The sequence below is a fragment of the Mus caroli genome, unplaced genomic scaffold, assembly GCF_978045245.1.
Source record: "Mus caroli unplaced genomic scaffold, Mus_caroli_1 scaffold_7, whole genome shotgun sequence".
NCBI lineage: Eukaryota > Metazoa > Chordata > Mammalia > Rodentia > Muridae > Mus > Mus caroli.
In genome coordinates, this window is record NW_028227262.1 from 71,365,894 (window position 1) to 71,389,125 (window position 23,232).

The window sequence follows — 23,232 nt, forward strand, 5'->3', positions numbered from 1 at the left end:
ATTGGCCAAACAACTCTGTTTCAAAAGACGGAAAAAGATGTTTGCCATTGAAGAAAGTATTGTGACAGAGAACCCAGTTTCATCCAACTGTAAAAACCCATTTTTTTAACTGTAAAAACAAGCTATGAAAATAAGGAGAAGAGAAACTTCCAGAGCTGCTTGCAAAGAACTGTGGAATAGTCAGCCCTTGTAAGGCGGCTCTGCTCCCTCTCAGCACTGACTCTGGGCATGTTTGTGAGATGTAAATACATTTCCCACCATGTGTGACAAATCAGGCTGAACCATAAGATGCTGGCTTGCTGTTCCGGCTCTGGTTATATTCTAACAGAAGACAGCACAAGGTAGTCTTTCTTCATAAACATCTCTTTCTTCTTCTTTTTATAAATCCTGGCACCTTGCTATTGAGTCCTAAGTTCTGCTGTCAGTATTAAGCTGAAATTCCATTCTCCTCTATTTTGACAGTTAATCTTTGGTGCTTCTAGTACTTTAGAAAAATCTCCCCTATGTTCCAGTTTAGGTTTTTCCTCCATGCTTGATTGTGGGAATTTTTACTGTTCACGTACTGCAAAAGTGTTAACATTTCTTGTCCCAGACTCTTTATAATTAAAAGTAAAAGAAATGTGTTTCAATATCAACATTTTTATACTGACCCTGTGATAAAGCTCAGGGGTCATATAGTAGATAAAGATAAAGATGAGTCCATTCCATTTCTATTTTACCTTTCCATGAGCTATTTAAACACAGAACACTTTCAGGTTTAAATTCATGAGAAACTCCAATGGAACATCCATTGTATTTTGATTTGTTTTTGTCCTATCTCACTGACAAATATTAACAAATTATTTTAAAATTTGTGACATTTCTTTAATGCCCAGTTAACAATTATAAACAAATATTTTATTCACAAAAATGGAATGAAAATGTAAATATTAGTGATTTTTAAAGAATCAGCGACAATTCCATTTATTTCTTTTCCGTTGCTCCCCATTTCTTAAGATAGAAAGCAGAGCCTTGCTCAAGCTGAAAAATCTTGGTACCACTGAGCTCTATCCCCAGGTTAATAGGTCTTGTAAAAGTGGGCATCTTTCTGCTCATTTCTTCCATGGAGATCCCCCAGTCTATGGTTAAGCATTTTTCCTCCTGGCAGAATTTTTCTCCCACAGCTTTTGGGCAACTTCTGATTCCCATTTTTCTCCTCACTTTAGAAAGTTCCTTTGTAAGGTTTTTTTTTCCCCATTCTAGTAGGTTTTTATAACTGTCTTCTAGGCCACAGCTTTGTGTGCTCCTCGTATATATTTTTTCCTAGTCTTCACAGCCATGTGCTTTCAGGAACTATCTTTCAGAACTATAATTTTGTCTAGCCCTACTCCCTGTGAATGGAACAATGAAAGCAACCTAAGATGTCCAGTCGTCTTGCCTGCTGTGGAGCAGACCCAGGCTTTTTCTCACCATCCACCCAGAACAAAGTCCAGACTCTTGCGTATACTGTGTGTGACCTCCTCTGAAACCTGACCCTTCCCAGGCCTCCAGTTCTATCCTTTCTTGTCTTTTCTTCTATATCTCAGTCCTTTGGGTTTCTGGCTCTCTTCCAAATATCATGAAAATTCTGTCTTTTCTTGGATTTTATCTAGAAGATAAAATTCCAAGTAGTCTTATTGATACGAAAACATGAAAATAAACTATTTAGTAAAAATGTAAAGTTAACTTAAAGAGCACAGTGCTGCCTTGTACGGAAAACATCTGTTTGTGATAAAGAATGAGGAACTCCGGATTCTCATACCTGTCCTGATGCTCTTACAAGGATTTCCCATTCTGCAAGGTATTTTGAAGTTGGTTTTATACTGGACATAATTTTTTTCTTTATTCTTAGAATGACTTTAATTGGATTTGATGAATTAATTGCTTTAATTTCTGAGCACTTGAACCTCTGGCAGCACTGCTTTCTGAAGGTAGTGTTGGTTGATGTGGGAGATAACATATATAACTCTCCCTCTCCCTCTCCCTCTCCCTCTCCCTCCCCCTGCCCCTGCCCCCCCTCCTCCCCCTTTCCCTCCCCCTCCCCCTCTCCCTCCCCCTCTCCCTCTCCCTCCCCCTGCCCCTGCCCCTCTCCCTTCCCATCCCCCTCCCCCTCTCCCTCCCTCTCCCTCCCCCTCTCCCTTCCCCTCTCCCTCTCCCTTTCTCTCCCTCTCCCTCTCCTTCTCCCTCTCTTCCCTCTCCCTCTCTTCCCTCTCCCCCTCTTCCCTCTCTCTCTCCCTGTCTCTCTCTCTGTCTCTCTCTCTGTCTCTCTCTCTCTCTCTCTCTCTCTCTCTCTCTCTCTCTCTCTCACACACACACACACACACACACACACTTCTACTTAACTCAGAAAGAACGTCCATGACAGACAATATTCAGCGTGGTGACCCAATAAGTTATTGGGGTTATTAAGAACAGTAATGTAAGGGGATACATATAAGGAGTGTTATGGTGACCACTATGAATAACCCAGAAGGTGGAGTGAGGAAGAATTTGAGGCAGGTGCTGAAGGTATCCATGATCTGAATGTACCAGTCTCAAGGTTCTGAGTGAAAGTAGTAGCATGAGATACTGAAAATGGAAGCTGGTTTTCATCAGGTATTATGCTTTGTATTTTCTGTATTTTGTTTTGATGTGATATTTCAGAGACCTTGCAAACTTGAACAGACTGCCCTTCCTAGAGCTAGCTAATTTGTAGCATAGTGAGTTTGGTTGGGATTACATTTCACATATATTGACCAGCCAGTCCACAGTGCATGTCCTGTATACAACAGCTTCCATTTTTATGTAGCTCTCCTACATCAAGATTCTGTTTTGCTATCCTTTTAGTGTCCAGAACCATACACGAAGAGGTGTTATGTCAATAGTTCAGATTCACCAATTGCCACTGTGCTATGAACACAGAAGGAGTTTACACGCCCCAGATATGCCATGCAGTTATATTGAGGATGACTGTATTGAGAATGGGTATTATTTCTCAATGGTACCACTGTTAGGATTGAAGGCATGGGTAGTTTAGTTCTGCGATAGTGTGATTTTGATCAGCCTTGGACTTGTAGTGTCATACAAAATGTCCCTCATGACAAATACCGGGTGTGACATCACCCCCAGTGGGTATCTGCTGGCATAGATTGGGGAAGGATATAAAACATCTGTAAAGATCCAGAGAGTATCATCAGCTTTGGAAGGGAGTATGGTCTGTCACAACTACTCAGTACTCTTACAGTGGTTATAGACAGCATAGACAAAGTAAGAATAGATGTGTGCTATTAAAACCTTACTTTCAAGATGCAATTACCATGCAGATGTAGCTAGCAGCAAATAACTTCAAGTGTTACAAAAAGCCAGTGATTGTAGTCAAAGAATGCAATTTGACAAATAAGTGTTACCATGTTAATAGTTAGTGGAATTCAACTACAAATAACAAGACATAATATCTATTGTTACTAAAGGCATGTTGTGGCTCAGTAACTGCTAATCAAATCTATGATGTCTTAGGAGACTCCATTACCTTTGACTATGGTCATGGCCTCCACTTTGTCATCTATACATTTAATTCTGTCATACATAGTAACAGTACTGCAAGAGGAGAATATTCCAAATCATAGTTAAGAGATTAAAAAGGGATAAAAGTGTACATAGTTATCATAGAATAATGATTTCAATCTACTTTGAACTGGAATGATACAGATTCAGCTTTAAAATAGGCCACAGAGTGATCAAGATTTGAATGAATTATGATGCAATTATGGTTTTAAAGGGAAGAAAGGGCATTGACCAGGCATGAAGATGGAGTGGAAGATAGTGTTTGTGATATATAGCATATGGAATTTGGGTTATAACTATTGCAGATGTTATCAGTGGTGCTTTCTTTCTGTTTTTTGACAAATTAAGGAACTCATTCATTAATTTCCATGTTTATAAAGGATTCATTTTATGACCGTGCATATTAATGTTCTGCTTACATACATGTATAGGTACCATGTGTATGTTTGCTTCATACCATGAAACTAGGGTTACAAATATTGTTATGTTTCATATTGAAACTGAAAATGGAAACCTGGTTTTCTTTGAGAACAAAATGCTTTTAATCCCTGAGCCATTGTTTCAGCCCTGTTAAGTCAAATCTTTCCTGAGAGGAAACTAGAACATGGATCAAGATTTAACCCATTGATTACAGGGTATCTCTCTCTATTATTAAATAAACAGGCTGTCCTTATGTCAGTTAAAATCATAAATATTAGTGTGTAAAAGGCAAGTGAACTTAGTAAACATCCTTTGGTAACCCATATGGAACCTCTCGACTTAGCCCCAGGTAGTGATGGATTATGCATACCATCTGATGTTTATTATAACTATTGAAAATAATTCATGAAAAAGCTTCATTGAAGTTTACAATTTTGTATTTTAATACAATACAAATTCAGAGGTGGAACTAGGTCTAGGTTCAGAATTTTTCTACTTTATGATTCACATAGCTAAGTGACTTGCTCATACAGTCACATGGGTGATAGATACAGATGTAACTAGAACCTGAGTTTTCTACCTCTGTATGCATTGTGAACTGCCTTAGAGCATGATGTTTCCATAGAGAGATTACTATTTAGAAAATGTCATGGTTTTCAGTAGACATGGCTCTAAGTCAAGTTTTGAGATTTGCTCTCCACTCTCCACCCCGCCCTTCAGGGTTTTGTTTTGTTTTGTTTTGTTTTGTTTTGTTTTTTGTTTTTTGTTTTTGTTTTTTAATTTGAGCTCCATAAGTTGACAGGATTAGTGTTAGTCAAATACTCTCAGATGAATCTCTGTGCCTTATGCTACTTGAGAAGAAGTTCCATGCAATCTATTGTGGGTAAGTCTGTTCAAGTGATTGTACTTTGAGCCCCTCCCATTAATGCCTGATCTTGGAATATACTTTTCTGCCAACCATTTGCTTTTCTGCAAATCACAAACAAATTAAGTACATAGACCTGTGCATATTGATCTTGGGATTTAAGTATGGAAAAGTCAACAGAATGAACAACTAACATAGGCCATGATTTATGGCCCCCTTGGGAAAGCATGATGTTCTCTGTGAGCAAAGAAAATACAGGACAGGTCATGAAATGAGCAGATTCAATGGCTCGAAGGGTAAGAAAAAATAAAACAAGTAAAGAAACAAGAGTATTATTTTTATGCAAGGCTAATGAAAGATGGCTCAGAGGCAGGGAAGATCAAGAGATGTTTGCAGAGCCACTAGAAGGTATGGCGTTTAGGGTGACTGAAGATGTAAGGTAAATGAGAAATGAATGAAGAATCTTTCCTAGGGGACAGCTAAAATATCTTCAACTACATATTTAGGCAATAATGGTTATCAGGCTTTTTAGTTAATACAACATATTATAATGTGTAACTTAAGAAATCCACTTTTGCTGAAGAATAGTGGAAGGAGGCAAAATAGATAAGAATAACATGATGCCAGCAACCAAGGAATTGTTTCAATAAAGAAGAAATGGTGAAATATTTAATTAATACATGAGAATAGGGATGGGGAGTTAGGGCTATGCTAGATATAGGTGGACATAGAACTTGTTGTAGATGACTGGCTTTTTTCTGTAGGAAGTGAGAAAAGGGAATCAAAGACAGACAGCGGCTCTATTTTTAGCTCATTTTCATTTAAAAAGTAAATATAACCACTGAAGTGTAATCATAAGATTTGGACACAATTTTGTGGGAAATAAAATCATTTTAAGCACTTGGAAATGTAGCCAATGGTTAAAATATGAGGCTAGAGCCAAAAATGAGTCCTGAGCATACTGACAGAAGTTTGGGAAATTTCAACATCAGGTAATCTATGAACAGGAAGGAGATAAGCCAGAGACTATCTGAAGATGAGGTATGAGAGATGGGCAGTGATGGAGTGTGGAGTGGTAGGTTTAAGGAGATAGATAAAGAAAATGAGGTCTCAAAGAGAATTGTGAACCATATGCTAAGAAAGTGGAGGAATACCAAGAGAATATGGTGTCCTTGAAACTAAGGATAGAACGAAATTGTCAAAACACTGCTGTGAGGGCAAATAAGACAAGAACGAAAAGGGGGCCCATGATATTTTAATATAGATTTATTTTTATTTAGATAAGGACTATGCAATCGTTACATAAGTGGCATGAATATATATGGTAGAAATATATAATTATGTATATAATTTGTCACCCAAAATCCCATCACCCTGAATAACTACTGCTCAAATTTGATACATCTTTCCAGACTTTTCTCTATGCAAATGTATGCTCTGCATCAAAATATACATCTATATATAACAAAATGAGTTCATACTGTAAAAATATGGAATGCGGCATGAATTTGCCTATCATCCGTCCCGGGGGATCATGATAATCTCCACAGCAATCTGATTTTAGTGTATGAGCTGACACGTCACATTGGGCCCATTGAATCAAGTGTCTAGGGGATCGTATGTAACTTTGCAAGGCTAATTTTGTTGGAATGGAGGGCAGAAGCCAGATTGTGGTGGGCGGTAACATGAGTAGGCAGTAAGGAAGTGGTAGGATAACACTAGCTGCTTGGGAGGTAGGCTCTGAAAAGAAAGCAGAGAGTGTCAAGAGAGAAATAGAAAGAAGAGTGTGTATCTTATATATGTTTGTGCCTGTGTGCATTCATGAGTGTGTTAGTGTGTGTGTGAGCACGCACACGCGCTCACACACACACACACACATTTAGTCTTACTGAGACAAGACTTTCTCACTGTTTGTAAAGAGCCAGAAAAATGTTGAAGAGACAAGGAAGAGTATATTTCTATAAAGTAATGTCATAAGCAAGAAAGGATATGTTGTAGAGATTAAGGAATAAGATATTTCTTATGCAAGAGATAATTGTTTCATAGGTAAAAGTAGAAACATAAGCTGATACATTTGCAGGTGTGTCCTCTGAGGTTGCTTTTCTCACCTAAGAATTCGGATATGATATCCACATGAGTTATCTGTTGAAGATTTTTTTTTTTGATCTTGTATGAAACAAATGCCTTCTACATTAGATCTGACCTACCAGGTTTTCCCTTGTATAATTTTAGTAATACCGAGATTGGTGCTAGGAGAGTCTAGCCTTCTCTGGGGGCAGGAGAAATGGCTCCTTAGTTCTTGCTTCTCCTGGCAAGCACAAAGACTCAGTTCCTAGTACTCATGTAGTGGCTCCAAACCATCTGTAACTTCCATTTCACATGATCTGCCCCCTCTGCTGGATACTGCAGAAACTGTCCACACATGATGCGTATAATTACAGCCAGACAATCATAAATACTGAATGAAAATGAATAAATCTTTATTTTAAAGAACCTAGCCTACTTTTAACAAGGTAAAAATTTAGAACTTCTAAACAAATCCTCAGTAACCTTAAGTAACTTTGAGTGTCTTGGAATCACCTATTTTTAAGAAGCTCATGGGAGTGTTCTGCTTTTCCCCCCAAGACTAACTATCTGGGAAGAAGTTGTGGTTATATTTGGAGAAGTGTACCGGGAAGACGTATTTTGAACAAATTTGGATCGAACTCTATTAAACCTCAGCTTAGTGAGTCTAAATCTTTGAGCTTTAGTTCTGTTCATTAAAGCAAGGCCCGTCTCATTGGCCTTGCTGTCTGCAGAGACCCCTTAAGGTAGAGCCTAAAACTGTTGGTGGGGCTGCTGCGCAGGGGAGACCACAGAGCTCTGGCTAGTGTTACTGCATGGTTGTCTTCTGTGCAAGTTACTCAGGAAATTCCCTAACTCCAGATCAAATCTAGAACACCAGGATTTGGTGACACCGTGTGCAGCTATTACAAAGGATAATCAGCCTTGTCAGTGATGTGCAGTCATCAGTGTTGTTGCCGAATATAAATATTGTGAATTTATTGGGAAGTGTTAACTACCTCAAAAAGCACAGCCACAACAGAAGTGTACATTTCTTAAAAGCAACGAAGCAGAAGCAGATCTCTCGAGGCGCCTTTAGGTTCATACACACTAACATAAATGCTGCAGATGACCAGATGTAAACATACTTTATAGTCTGCATCTCTCCTAAACACAAGACTCTCAAGATTAATAAGGTAATTTAGCAGTGAGCACACATGCTAGCGCTGCTGATGTTGAAATATCAATCCTTATTGTAAAATATGGCTAAGCAAATATAATTGCTATAATGTGTTGTAACCTTTCCAATACAGTCAATCAATGGGATCAATGCTAGCCCCATTCAGAAAAGCTAGTTGCCACTTATTATAGCTGCCATTGTACAGAGAAGTTTTAGGTGTTTATATTCAGTGAACAAGCTACTTTAGGCCAGGAGAAACTTCATGGATCAGGGGTATTAGGTTTAAATTTTATTCCTATCCGTTTCTGCAACCTAAATCCTTATTAAGTCACCATCACATCTGTGGATTTAACATTGACTTTTAAAATACAATATGATAATCCTCTTGGACTTACTTCAAAATGCAAGGCATTATGTGCTAATGAAGTATTCTCATAACCATGTTGTTGTTTAATATAGGTCTTAATTAAATATCTTCGTTTTTCTATTTTGTTATTATTACTGTATGTTTAAAACTTTCTTCCCTGGAGCTACTTGAAGAACATTGTTATAGTGCCCCCTCTTTGAACAATTTCCTGACTGTAACTCAAAGAGGCATTTATTATTTGTCCATTAATTTGTTAAGCAGTACATTGAACATAGTTCCAGAAAGATGTTCAAATGCGGGTGTCCTTTTGATTGACTGTCCTCTGTCTGCTCCAAATATCTTGTTTGCCAAAAGTATGGCATCACCTCGAATGACTGTCCCTAGTCACACTATGTCTGTGAGAATCCATCTCTGGAGTGGAATCTGATTTTACCCTTGTGTTAATTGTTTTCCCATTTTCTGAGATTAAATACTTGATGAAAGGATCTTAAAGAAGAAAGAGCTTGCTTGGGCTTATAGTGTGAGAGTACAGTGCACCATGGCAGGGAAGATATGAAAGCAGGGAGTAAGGTGGCTGGACACATTGCATTCATAGTAAGGATGTAATGAACAATAAATTCCAGTGCTGAGCTGGTATTTTCCTTCTTATTCAAACTCAGACTCCAGCATAGGATTACCACTCACATGCGGGGTCACCTTCTCACCTCAGTTCAATAGGATGCCCCTCAACACAGACATCCTCACAGGTCTGGCTACTAAGTAATTCTAAATCATCTCACATTATTGGGGAATATGAACCATCAAAACGCCTAATGATAACAAGTCTCATTCAAAACTAGGTGAGTATAATTCAGCCTGATGTTTCTAGTACATTCTTGTAATACTTGCATGCCTTGAGTAGTTAATTAATATTTACCAAATGAATAATTGGTAGATAAAGGAAGGAAAGAAGCATAAGAAAGCTTTTTATTTATGTGATGTGTTATAGGACATAAGATTGGCTTATCTACTTATCATAGTAAGTCATTTGAAGTTGAAAATCTTATTTATTCATCGATGTATCTGTTGTTTATCAGACAAGTGGCATCTAAAAGGTATTATTTAGTCAAAGATCTCTTGTATTCATAAGAATCTTGACCTCCAACTTTAATTTGCTAGCATACATGCACAGCCCTCTGTATGAATACAAGTCTGCACACTCATGCAGACAACACACAAACATAGTATATTTACATATTGAGACTCCAGTACTTTATTTTGTGGAGCCATATCTTTGGTAGTCATAATATTTCTTACTAAATGACCAACTCTGTGCTTCTCACTGTGAAGGAGCAGAAGCTGACCCAGGTAGTAACTTTGGGAAAAGTCAGAGATAATGTGTTATCACATAGTTGAAACCAAACTGGAGCCAAAGACTATGGAAATAAAGCATGACCCAATAGACCCTTGTCAGAAAATGGAGTGGTGGCTTCTTTATAAGAATTCCTTAGGACTTGTTAGAGACGAGAAGAAAGCAATCCTTCAAGTTATCTCTAAAGGAACATTTAGGACGATTAGTTTGTGTGAATTATATAGTGAAACCAATGATAACAAGGGCAGTTTGGAAACATTCCTCTGCATTCTGAAAAATGAATGCTGTGATTACATTGAATTGATTACATTGAAATGAAGGTGGGAAATTAAAGTACATAATTGCTGCACATGGAATTCTAATTTATGGGAGGTTAGAGGGACAGAGAATAGGTTAATTTCTAAAGAAGTTATTCTCTGATTAATTTATTCGAAGTTTCTGTTGGACTTTAAAGGTATGTTATCTAGAATGCTAATAGCACTGGATTTTGTTGCATAATCTAATCTACCAGGCAAATCTGAATTGTATAATTAGGATCATTGCCCTGAGCCAGCCTGGCCTGGAATGGGCTAAAGTGGGACATTGCATTGGATGGAGAGGTAGCTTTAAAGACTGATGGTCTCTGGCCTTTTAGCTCTCTACCTATACTGAATACTCGCTGATAACTTCTACAAACATCCTAAAAAGTTTCTTGGTTATTCTGTGGTTAAAAACTACTGGCTTGGAAGATTAACACCTGTTGCCTATCAGGGAAGGGATTTAGTAAAAATAAATAATTTTGTTAAAAAAAAGTTAGCTCACTTCTTTGGCCAAGCAGCAGAAGTCTCTCTGGCTAGGCTGGTTAACTATTTGCGAACCACAGAGGAAGGAGAGGGAAAGAATTAAAATCTTTTACACTGGCAAATCCACATAGAACATACACAATCATATCATATTTACATTTTCATCCACATTCTCATTTACACATTAACACATTCACAATTTTGATGGACCCAACCACCTGTTTCATACACTCTACAAGTATGCATGCATGCTTATATACACACATATATCTATATACATACAGACAGACAGACATATAAATTTGTGTAGGTGGATGAGGGATGGATAGAAGGAACAGAGCTCCCCAAGGCAACCCATCTAACAACTTGATTTTTCCCTTCTGGCCTTTTTATACTTTCTAAGTAAAAAAGTTCTTTAGAAAATTACCTCATAGATAAAATGCTATATAATATGATAGTAACAGAGGATATCAATAACAAATTCACAGCAGTGTCTCATACTGCAAGCTCATTATAAGTTCAAATCAAAATTCTTTACATGACCTTGCCTTATCATAGTGTACACCTGTGGCTTCATCCTTGGACCTAAATGCTTTTCTTTGAACACAACTTTGTCCTAAACGTATTTATCTTTTTATGGTGATTATGAAAACTCATTATATTTATTATTATGAAGCCTTTACCTACTATTATGAGGGATGTGCACATTTTATCCTTGCTCCAACTTTATTACTTCTTTACAGCAAAACAACTAAGACTGACTCTTAAAACTTTCTTCCTAAATTTTTTTAATCAAATCAGGAATTCTATAGAATCTTTAGTTCATCTAAACATCATTAATTCATGAAAGTTCGACTTTATGCTGATCTACAGGAAATCTCATCAATAGGGTGGGCTAATGCCCAGGGATTACTATGTTAATTTAATAATGTCAGAGAAGACATTTCAGCTTCGAGAAGCAATCCTGAGATAAAGTTTCTTTGGTCCTTGCCTTGGAACTCAACCATCGTAGACCATGCAAAAACAGTGGGCCACCTTTCAGGGAAGTCATCTCCTAAGCCTTTTAACCTTACCTAGATGGCTTCTGACAGATCACATTAACCTTAATCAATCAGCTTGGTTTAGGGATCTCTATGACATGTGGTATGTTGGAAGTTTAACAGATCCTAAGGAAGTAGATGCTATGATCTGTATTTCTAGACAAAAGAAAAGAAAGCCAGAACATAGGAAGAGATTCTGGTTCTGCTTCCATTATTAATACAAATGATAAGATTTTCAGTGCAGAGAGAAGCCAGGAAATGAACTAGGCAGATAGCAGAATCTATTTTCAATTCAAATTACTGACTTTCTATCAAGTTACCCAGGACTGACAATGTTCTATTAAGATGTTACATCATTTCATACTCTGTGTGTACACTATTCTAAGTCTAGAAATTCATTAAAAAGCTACTTAAACAAGGTAAAGCCACACGTACTTCTTTTTAATCATCAAACTCTGGATTATAAATTACTAATCTCACCTCGTCCACAAAAGGCGGGAGGGTGTGTCGCTTCTCCCATCTCACATTTCCACACAGTGAAATTTTATTTTAACAGAAGAAATAGGGGGCACTGAAGGAGATAGGATTATTCAATTCTTTTCGCTCTGTACTTTTTCATAACTCATCAAAGCATTATTGCTTACCAGTCATGTAAGCTCTGACATGAAACGTTACTTTATAGAATTTTGAAATTACTTGGATGTTATTTTTTTCTCTGCAGAATTCTTTTCAGATTTTGTTAATACAGGTATGGCTTTGCCATCAACAGAGTACCTGTATACACTTAGCTATATGGGGGAGCATTACACGTTACTTTAACAGTAGCAGACTGCCTGACTCCTTTTCCCACAACAAAGCAAGAATACTTGGAAACTGCATATTATTTCAATTTTGAATAGACACAGTGACAGATCCTATAATTGCAGCAGCCACATCGTGCATCTCAGGTCACATTTCAGGTCTCTGATACAGAGCTCTGAATGGTTGTTATGTAAAGGACCTCGTTGGCTATTATGCAAAGGGCAGTTTATTGTTAAAGTCAGGGGGCATGCGTTTAAAATGAGCAGGGTTTAAAGGGGAAATCAAGCAAGACTTCTCTATACTTACTTAGATATGAGCATCTTCAGCTCAGTGTATGATCAGGAAAAATGACAAGCTTCCTCCCTCCCTTGCTTCCATTCAGATTCACTATCATTACAACATATATGCCTGCTGGGGATCGGCATACATTTTAGGATTTAGCCTCAAGTATAGCAAGAATCCTTTTCTGAGATCTTTGAATATGAAGCTTTTCCCCTTTATTAACAAGTTAGATCTATTGTGATATTCTAGATAAAATAATTAGAAAAGCATCTTTTTATAGTCGCTGAATACGGGAAGGTGTTACATCAAAGGTATCTGGTGATCATATGAAATTATCATAGTGGTTCTTAAAGAATGGATTCTCGCCAAGCGTGGACCCCAGGTCTGGAAGCAAATGCACATTCACAGACCTAGCTAACTGGAGTGAGTCAGAAGCATTCTTTGCAAGTCGTAACCGTCTGTATAAATGTTCCCTCCAATGAGTTTTCAAGAAAAAAGCAAGTTTGAAAATCATTGGTGTCCATTTAGTATCACAGAAGTGAAACTGTGCCACAAACTTAGTCCTTTATACAAACCTACATTTATTATCCCTTGTTGTCTGCAGTCAGAGACTCAGATAAATTTCACTGGAATATCTTATCAGGAATTCCAGTCTCAGAACCTCACATGATATCAAGGCGCTGTTCTGAACAGAAGATAATGGTTGGGGAGCTCAGGGCAGTTTCAAAATGCCCTGGTTTTGCTCTCTCAAGAGAAATGCCTGAAGAGAGCTCTTACATCCTAAGTGAGCATCCTGCCTGGAGGCTATGTCATGCTGGGAAGTAAAATTCCAGTCCAGGTCTTAACTCCTTCCTTGAATAGCTGTGAAACTGGATCTATTAGGTTTTCATTTAAAGGGTAATATATAAACCCAACTTGAGCCTATCTTCTTACCAATAGGTGAAGATAAGCCAGTGTCTGCTTCCTTAAACATTAATTCACTTTAACAGTTCTATCTAATGGAATACTACCTTCAGGAAGGCAGGTTCACCTTAAGCTATGCTAGAGATAACACTAGAAAGCTGAAGAGGTGGCCCAGTGAGAAAGAGCACTGGCTGCTCTTCTAGGAGATGCAGGGATGATTCTCAGCACACAGATGATCGCTTATGATCATCTGTAACTCCAGTTCCAGGGGATCCTATGCTATATTCTGCTCTCAGTGGGCACAAAACAGGCTTGTGGTACACAGACACACCTCTTGGCAAAGCACCCATAAACGCAAAATTAATTAAACTTAAAAGGGATGGGAAGAATAGTTAGTCCTTTCATGAAATAATGTAATATTCCTTTCCATAACAGTCCCTATCCATACCATGAGGCTCCTCTTTGGCTCATTGCCTGGAAGGGGTAATTTTTCCTTATGCATTTCCTCTTCTTTCTCCTCTTCCTCCTCCTCCTTTTCCTCCTCCTTCTCTTCTCTTCCTCCTTCTCTTCTCCTCCTCCTCCTTTTCCTCCTTCTCTTCTCTTCCTCCTTCTCTTCTCCTCCTCTTCTTCCTCCTTCTCCTTTTCTCCTCCTCCTCTTCTTTCTTCTTCTTCCTTCTGGTTCCTTCTTCCTTCTCTTCCTTCTTCTTCTTCTCCTTCTCCTTCTTTTCCTTCTCCTCTTCCTCCTCCTTATCCTTCTCCTCTTTCTTTTTTCAGACACTTGTTAGAGCCTTATCACTCTCTGTTTCTGGTAGGTTGGATTTCTCAGTGTTTCTCTAGAGGTGCCCTACTCTAGTGTGACTATGCCCATCAGGTTTCTGACCTTCAACTGACTTATCTCAAAAGCCATCCGGTTTTTAGCTTTGTATTTATAGTTTTCTTCATCTTTTCTTCATTGTCATGTCCCAGGCAACTGCAAAGATTTACAGCTTCTCTGCTATTTTTTTTGAATTTGTTTTTAATTCTAATAAATTTGTCCTCAAGCTTCTCCTGAGTTCATTCTTAAATTCTTTTCTTGATGAAACTCAGAACCCTGGTTCTCCAGTGTTATCTGGCTACTATGAAGGAACCCAAACTCTTTCCAGTAACACCTGGTATAGCAGAACTCTTCAGCTTCAGATTCTTTCTATAGCCACATATCAGGCTGAAGTGCATAAACTGTAAAAATCAAGATGCCTACAGTTTACATTTTATGGCCATGAGCTACTTCTTTGTTGTGGGCTAACTGTGTTGTGCTCACAATGTGAGGTAGTAACACCAACATATCATTAACCTCATGATAATTTTTCTATGTTAACATATATGTTACATTACATTGCCTTATATGATATATTCTGCACATTAGCCTATGTCATGCACTTTCCAGTCCTACTTCTTGGGAATGCTGAAAACATTGAGAGCTATTCTCTTGTATCTTTTTCCACATTGCAGTGAAGTCTGAGTTTTGAGGCTCCTGTCTTACAAGACTTCCAGTTTCACTTATATCCCACTACACAGCTTGTTCAGTAGGCTGAGATTCCTATAAAAGAAAATACTTCACATTTATATCTACAATTATTTCATTGATTTTCAAAACAAATGCATTTCCAGCAAAATGTTACTGTCCTTCATTACCAGGTGACAGAGAAAAGCTAAAATCAATAAATTGACTTTGCCAAATATATTTGAAGGTAGCTACCTATCTAATAAGAATAAGTATTATTAGTCCTTATTTTCATTTGAATTTACATGTTAGCAGGTGGTATCCTGTCTTATAGAAGTTCTTACAGCATTTACTTGTAGCAATAGGAAAGAACTAGACTTCTTGACCTGAGCCTGATGCTTGAACCACAACCACTTAGATAATTAGAAAGAAGCATGAGATTAAAAGAATGGTAGAATGAAGAAATGGGGTGATGTAGGGGTTCAAAGCTATTTCCAGGAAGGGCTGTAAAGAGGACACCTACAAGTAGTGATGCCTAGCATTATCTTTGGACACTTGAAAGTAGACACTGGAGCAATTGTCTTCAAGATGGATTTTGCTTGTCAAGCATGGAGACAAGGTACTTGACCCTCTCTGTCAACAGGGCTTTCTTTTCCTTCTAAATTTGCTGTTTTCTTTTGTTTTTTAGATTTATCTTTCTGTTCCTTATTATTTTCCTTATGCATCCCCACCTTCCCCTATTCCTCTTCCTCTTCCTCCTCATCCTCTCTTACCACAATGTAAGTGGTTGTCCCAACCTGCTTTCAATCTATGTGGTTCAAGTCATTTGTGATAAATGACTGCTGACCAAAGCCTCTTTTTTACCACTGTAGTTATTCCAATTTTATCACAAAGTTCACCAGATGGGCTGTGTGATCACCATTTATGAATATATAATTCAATATCTTTCAAGAAGTAAGTCTTCTCTGATATTAAATGGGTTGCTTGGAGCTTTCTCTTGTGCTTGTAAAACTGTAATGTGGGATGGAAGAAACCCTGTCATCTTGCCATGCACTTTTGAAAACACTGTAGTGCTTATGGTCCTGTTTTACACAGGGCAAGTCTTAAGCAAACATATATACTGAACATATTGTTCCCACCATTCTGCTTCCACTCCTTCCTAATCAACCATCCCCCAACCTCATCAGTCCTCTTTTCCCCCAAGACAGATTCATGTCCTATACTCATACAGAATTTTATGGATCTATGTCAAACAAAACAGCCACACATGAGAGGATATATGCAATAATTATTACTGTTACCTCTCTGTACTTGAAGCCTCCCTGTGAAGTAAAACAAGATTCTTTTCCATTTCAATCAATAAGAAACAAAATTACTTCTGGGATACTCTTTTGTAGACATAAGAAACTGTGTTAATTGTAGGAATCAGACTGAGAAAACGAAAGTGGCCAAAACTACAGACTTGGTTTTTCTGTTGTGTTTTAGTAAAGATTATTGACTCAAACACAAACCTATGATGTTGGGGCTCCAGTCTCCAACTTTTTGAACCTGGTCTTGCTAGATGAGGATGTTTTGAATATCTATTTTCCAGTACCTTTTGGTGATGAAAATAATATTATATTTTGGGGAAATAATTAGTTAACAAAAATAAAGAATCCTTTCAGAAACATTGCTATACATTTTATTCCTTGAAGTGCTTAATGGTGACCTTGTGATTGTGATTATTTTTTCTTGATTAATCTGAGTCTAAGGAAAGACCAATGATCAGACCTTATTCCCAAGCTGAGTAGCTACAGATGTTTTTAATTCAAGAACACCTATGTGGCATCATTGTGTTAGCAAACTGCTGGATAACCACCCACGACAGAGTATTGCTGATTTGTGATGTGTGAAAATAAGCATGTTCTTTGTCACCACGATGGTTTTTCTGAAGGTTGCCTGACCAGGCTTGTTGTAGCTGGACATTGCAACCTGACTTTAGGTGTGACTTCTCTGATCCTCTTCCATGAGTGCCATTGCAGACTGTCACAGCACAAGTGGGGATTCCATCTAGAAAATATACTGTAGACACATGGCCTAGAAGTACTGAGAATTTGAGTTCCACACTAGGAACCTGAGGTGGAAGGAAAGAACTAGGTTTTTGACTTCCACACATACCTGTGGCAGGCATGTGCCTGCAACCAGACAACATCATTATCGTCATCATCATGATCATCATCTTCATCAGCATCACCACTACCACCACCATCCCTACTAAAAGCCATTGAGTTTTGTGCATACTTATTGGGATGATCAGTCATGGTTGTTACAGTGATGGACCTGGAAAGAGGGACCCTCACCTAAAGAATTACCTTCATTAGATTGGACTGTGGGTGTATCTGTGGGACATTTCCTTGATTGCTAATTTATGAATAAAGGCTCAGTTCATTAAAGGCATTGCTATACATAAAGGGGTAGGCCTGGATTATATGAGAATAGCTTTCTTTGAGCCTAGAAACCAGCCAATAATCAGCATTCCTCTATCGTTTCTCCTTCAGGCTCTTGGCTTGAGTTTCTGATCTGGCTACTTTTGATGACGGACTATAACTTGTAATCTCACATAAAACATCTTCTTCACAAAATGATATTTTTCACAGCAATCAAAAAATAAAACCAGTACAGCTACTTTATAGAGACTGAATGTCACAGTAGGACAGTGTCCTCAGCTGGATGCAGCCATATTGACTGTGTCATGGACTAGATGCCCAATTATCAATTCCTATACTAACTTCTTGCAGGCCTGTGCAACCAATGACATCCAGGTTCAATTTGCCCCAGATAAAATTGTCGCAACACTAAATCATAAGCTTACTAACTTATAGAAGCCTGAATTTTTATGTGCACTTTGATTACTTAATTATGCATTGCTCCAAAGTGTACTTTGTAGATGGCAGCAATGTCAAAAGGGTGGGTGTGTCTGCTCAATTCTTTTCTTCTGTCTTCCTTTGGTTTCATTAGGAATCTAGAAGCAGAGGTTAGTTGGTGAATTTAGAAGACTGTGGGCATGATCACCAAAATACACAGACTTAAAAAAAAAAAATACAGTTTCATGCAGTTTCAAATAATCACAGGCTTTCTCTTTAAATGCTTCAGCTCAAGAGAGTAGATGTTTTACAAAGCAATGGTACTTTCAATAGTAAGCCAGACACCTTTATCATAGAAAATAGCAGATTACCAGGGTTACATCAGTTCCTGAATTGAAGATGAAGAAAATTCTTGCCTTTGCCTAAGGCTCAGTAGCCATCTCTTCTAGGTTGTTTTCATAGGTAGTCTTCTGGAATCTCAAATTATGGTCCCGGATCTACCTCCACTTGCAAATGTGGACACATGACAAGTGGTGGCAAGACTGTGGGGTACAGCCTTTCCTCCCCTTTGCTTTAACTTTATAGTAAACAGTGCAATCGTCTTGGCAGTGCTGAAGATATTCTGCAGAGAAACTGGCCCCTACATTCAGCTGCCAGACTAAGAGACAGTGGACCCCATGGAACTGGAATTTCTCCAGGACTGTCCTGCTGGGAAAAGCAATAAGCCGAAACCTGGTGCCAGTCAGAGTTGGAGCTTGCTTCCTGAAAGAGATTTCACACACTGTTGATAAGTTGTCAAAAGAGCTCGTAGACTGAGATTGGAGTCCAGACCATGTTGTTAGGCAGGACCACGTTTTGAACAGAATTATTTAGCTATGCATTCTTCTTGCCCTCTTTCTGAAACCTAACTCTCAGGGTAACAGACCACAGATGGACCTAAGGGAGAGGTCACTTGCTCTTCACCACCTCACCCTCTTTTGTCATATTGAGAACATCCCTGCTTTACACTTTCTCTGTAGCCTGTGATTGAGGACAGGTGGTTGTTCCAGCTTGTTAGGACAGCGAGGAGTAGGTTTCAACTCTAGCCACTGCAGCAATGACAGCAAGCTTGGGAAAAATCAGCATTCAAGCTTCCTTTTTAACACATCCATCACATGCAAACTTCTCTTTTCTGTCACTGAATATGGCCTATGTAGCAGAGAAATGATTGAGGTTTATTCCCAAGGGGATACATTGAGTGATTTGACAAGTCCTTCTTTTATGTTTAGAAAAAGAATATTCCTATGACCTTCAGGACTGGGCTGTGACTAACTCAGCTTCTTGGCTCACAGAAAGCTTGGCGTTCTCCTAAGAAGCTTTTCTTTTTTTTTTCTATTTGAAGCCAGATCAGTGGATCTGAGGTGACTGTGCCAGCATTTTTGGTTCTCACCCCAGTGTTTTTTTCCCTGTGTGTTACTTTATGAAGTTCTATATTGGAACACTCTGAAAGGACTCTGTGCCTCCCTTGATCTGCTCACTTATATAACTATCCTGCCCATCTCATTTCAATTTCATTTATAAATGAAATTCTCTAGTTTGTGTGGATCACAGGCTATGTATGGGAGGGTGTATGCACATGTTCATATGTGTGTGCACATGCATGTTGAGGCTAGAGAGCAATTTTGCATGTCATCTATCTATCTATCATCTATCTATCTATCTATCATCTATCTATCTATCTATCTATCTATCTATCTATCTATCTATCAAGAGAGAGATAGTGTGTCATTATAATGCGAATATTTGTGCAGCTGCATTTGTTCATATGTACTGCATGAGGGCAGGATCCCATGGAGGTTTTGGGGCAGCAGATTCCCTGGAACTGGAGTGTTACGCTGTTGTAGGGATGCCTGATATCAGTATTGGGAAAGGAATCTTCTTCCTCTGCAAGAGCAGTAAACACTCAATCTCTGAGTCATCTCTCCACCTCATTATACACCTTGTTTCTTTTTTGAGTCAGCGTCACTCACCTACCTTTGTCCATCATTGTCTGGATTTCTGCCTCAGTCTGTAAAGTGGTCCAGAAAATGATGGACAAAGGTCTATAGGAGCACACCTTGACCTGAACTGCTTAGATGCAGATATCCCTGATCCTCTACAATTTAGCCTCTCTTTGTTCCTCTTTATAACATGGCCGAGTTGATCAAGTCACCTTTTTTAAATTTCTGCTCTTTACTAGTATCTTGGATGTTTGATTGGCTTCTTGAGGACAGATGGCTGAACTTGGCTTTTTGTGGCACACGCTACACCCCCAAGTTTGGTAACAATATCAGTGCAAGAAAAAGCTATCAAAGCATATGCAGGGAGCTTCTGGCATCCATACCCACTCTGTAGCAGAAGTTCCATGCCCAGCTGCAGAATTCCCTGCCTGTCAGCACTGCCTGTAGCAGTTGCTAGTGTGAATGGGGAAATTGTAAAGTGCCTGTAGGTTTCTAAGCACCAGTAGCATGTGAGTGCCAACTATGTTGTTGTAGAGGAACCCAATTCTAAATCTGTGTACTTGGATTGCTGTGCTCGGTTTATTTAGAACATGGCATTTGGAGAGATATAAAATACCAGCATGCTGTGTTTTTTGCCTTTTCTTATTTTCCTGAGCAAATTGGTTGGGTCTTTTTACTGAATGATTACCTAGCTGTAGGATGTAGTGGGGAGGACTGGTGAAGAAGTATTTTTGTCACGGTGCCTATTGTGATAGACCTTCTTTGCATTGTTAATTTGAGTAGGAGTAATCACCTGTATTGATTTATAAGGATGAAATTTGTTGGGGACATTGATTCCAAAGAAGAGAGCATCCATGAACAATTTGATTTATGATGGTGTTAAGGCAAATAATTCATATTCAGTTTCTACAATCTTAGGTCGCCTGCCTGGTGTTTAAATGTCAGAATGTATTCAGCAATTTCTTGATGAGTAACATACCCCAGATGGAATGTATAATTTATTTTTTGAGGGCAGAGTCATATTTTGCTTTGACCTATTTAAAACTAAGGAGGCTACTTCTGTATTAGTTGTTCTTAGGTGAGACAAATAGACATGAAAGGCGTTCATGCTGTGGGGTAGGTACCATTTCCAAGTAACTTGATTCTGACGTTAGCTGGTAATGTTTAGCCATGAGTACCATGTTTACAAAATACTCTTCCTATTTTTAAGTGATGGAAACTATTGCCCCAAGGTGTATGATATTCTAAGGCTTGAGTTAACAAGAAAATGGCCAAAATGGTCTTGTAATGCCCTGGGGTCATGAATCTGATGATCATAAGAAATATACTTTGATGCACAGATTTTCTTTGTATATCTTTCCACTGGCTATAATGTTGCTTTCTCAATTCTCCCATATCCATTTGTATTCCTAAGAACATTTGTCGCTCCAAGACATAACTGTTCTCTTATTTAGTAATCTTCAGTTTCAAAGCATAAGTTGCATGAGGTCAAGATTCAAGTCTGAATCTTAGTCTGAAGATAGCAGATGAATATATGCAAAACACTAACTGAATGATGTTTCTGTAATATCAGGGTCCTGAAATTTCTTGGATGTGGGTTTGAGAGGGACACTGACACACATTGTTTGGGGTAAGGAGTTTTTTAGAATTGTTATTCATGCCTTGGAAAGACAGACATAGACAATAACATGGCATGGGTGATGAAGAGGATTGAGGTCCCAGCACCAGACAGACAGAATGATAGATGCGTTGAAGAAAGAAGTCATAACGCATGAGACAGAAGAATGGATATCTCCCTAAGATGGCGTTTTTTTTTTTTCACAAGAAGACTGAAGCCAGGTTCTCTGATTCCCATGAAACAAGCAGGAAATGAGTGAGAAATAGGATATTTGACTATTAACGTTTCCTTTGATGCCATCTCATTTCCCCATGTGCAGTAGTTAATCTTCTTTGTCACCTTGACACCCTGGAAAGAAGGAATCTTCATTGAACAGTTGTCCCTATCAGATAAGATTTCTTGGTCATGTCTCTGGAGCATTTTCTTGATTATTATTTTTTTTCAAATAGATGTGAGAAAGTCTATTCATTGTAGTTGTTAGTTGCCATTGTCAGATAGGTGATCTTGGGCTATATAAGAAACCTAGTAAGGAATAAAACAGGAGCAAGATAGTAAGCTGTAGATTTTTCTTCAAGGTCAAGCCTTACATTCCTTCCTCGACTTCTCCTGACAATGGGCTTTATATCATGCAGGATGAAATAAACACTTTCCTGCTCAAGTTGTCTTTGGTTGTTGCATGTAGCCATAGCAATAGAAGGCAAGCTAGAGCAAAGGATGAAATATTTAGTACCTGGAAGCATTTTATCTAGAGAGTCACAAACCTGTCTAGGGTAGGCCATCTACCAGTGTTTGTGAGTGAATATCTGCTGCAGATATTGTGGCTTGAGCCATATTCTGGTTTGAGTTCTAACATTATATTCCTATAGGTCCTCTCTCTAATGTCCTGATATATACTGGAATGCTAATGGACCCTCCAAAATATCTCAGATCTAAGAATTTCACAACAGCACTGACCCAGGTTTTTCATCTTTGAATTTTATGGGTCAAACATCTTCTAGAATTGATGAGCTCCTTTTGAACTTCATGGTCATGACATATGTCCTTGAATATTTTTTCTAATGGATTCCATATATTCCTTCAGGGAGCATGACTTCGGCAACTTCACCTATTATTTTAAAATGGGATCCCAAAAGTTTGGAAATCCGGACACTCACAGTGGAAAGACTATTGGAGCCACTTGTGACACAGGTAAGGGGCTTTTTACTATGTATGTTTTGTTGTTGTTATTGTTGTTGTTGTTTTTATTGGTGAGTTCCATGATCCTCTCAAGGTTGTTGAAGCTTTTAAAGAAGATACACCTTGCCATTATGCAGACTACTAAGTAGGTATCATTTCTTCAAGTGAGGACCGTCTCATTGCCTTATATGATTTAAAGAAGCTTTAAGCAACACTTCATATGATCTTGTTTAAGTTGGTGGGATAATAAAAGAGAAGGTCCTTGATGAAGGGAGCTCTCACTTGCAACAATGTATAAATGAATGATTTCTCAATCACTTTCTGATATAAATGTATAGGTGGGAAAACTGTTGACTGTTCCCTAGTGATCAAAATTTATTTCATTATTTTCCTCTCAGTTTAATAAGGCAAACTCTGTCTTGTTAGACTAGACAGTTGCTCTATTTTTGTGTTGACACATTTCCACGAGGTGACTGTCAAGAGCACAGAATGTCATCAGGATTTTAAGTGTTGAGAATTAATGTTTAGTGTCTCATGAATC

At 38.3% G+C, this 23,232-nt stretch overlaps 1 protein-coding gene across 3 annotated transcripts in view; it reads left to right on the plus strand.

Moving 5' to 3' along the window:
- The window catches only part of Ctnna2 (catenin alpha 2), a 1,115,747-nt gene that overhangs the window by 114,191 nt on the left and 978,324 nt on the right, over positions 1-23,232 (plus strand). For all 3 annotated transcript variants that reach the window (XM_021164212.3, XM_021164215.2, XM_021164213.2), the window contains one exon: positions 22,597-22,703. In XM_021164212.3, the coding sequence (XP_021019871.1) occupies positions 22,597-22,703 (107 nt within the window). The remainder of the gene's footprint in view (positions 1-22,596; positions 22,704-23,232) is intronic.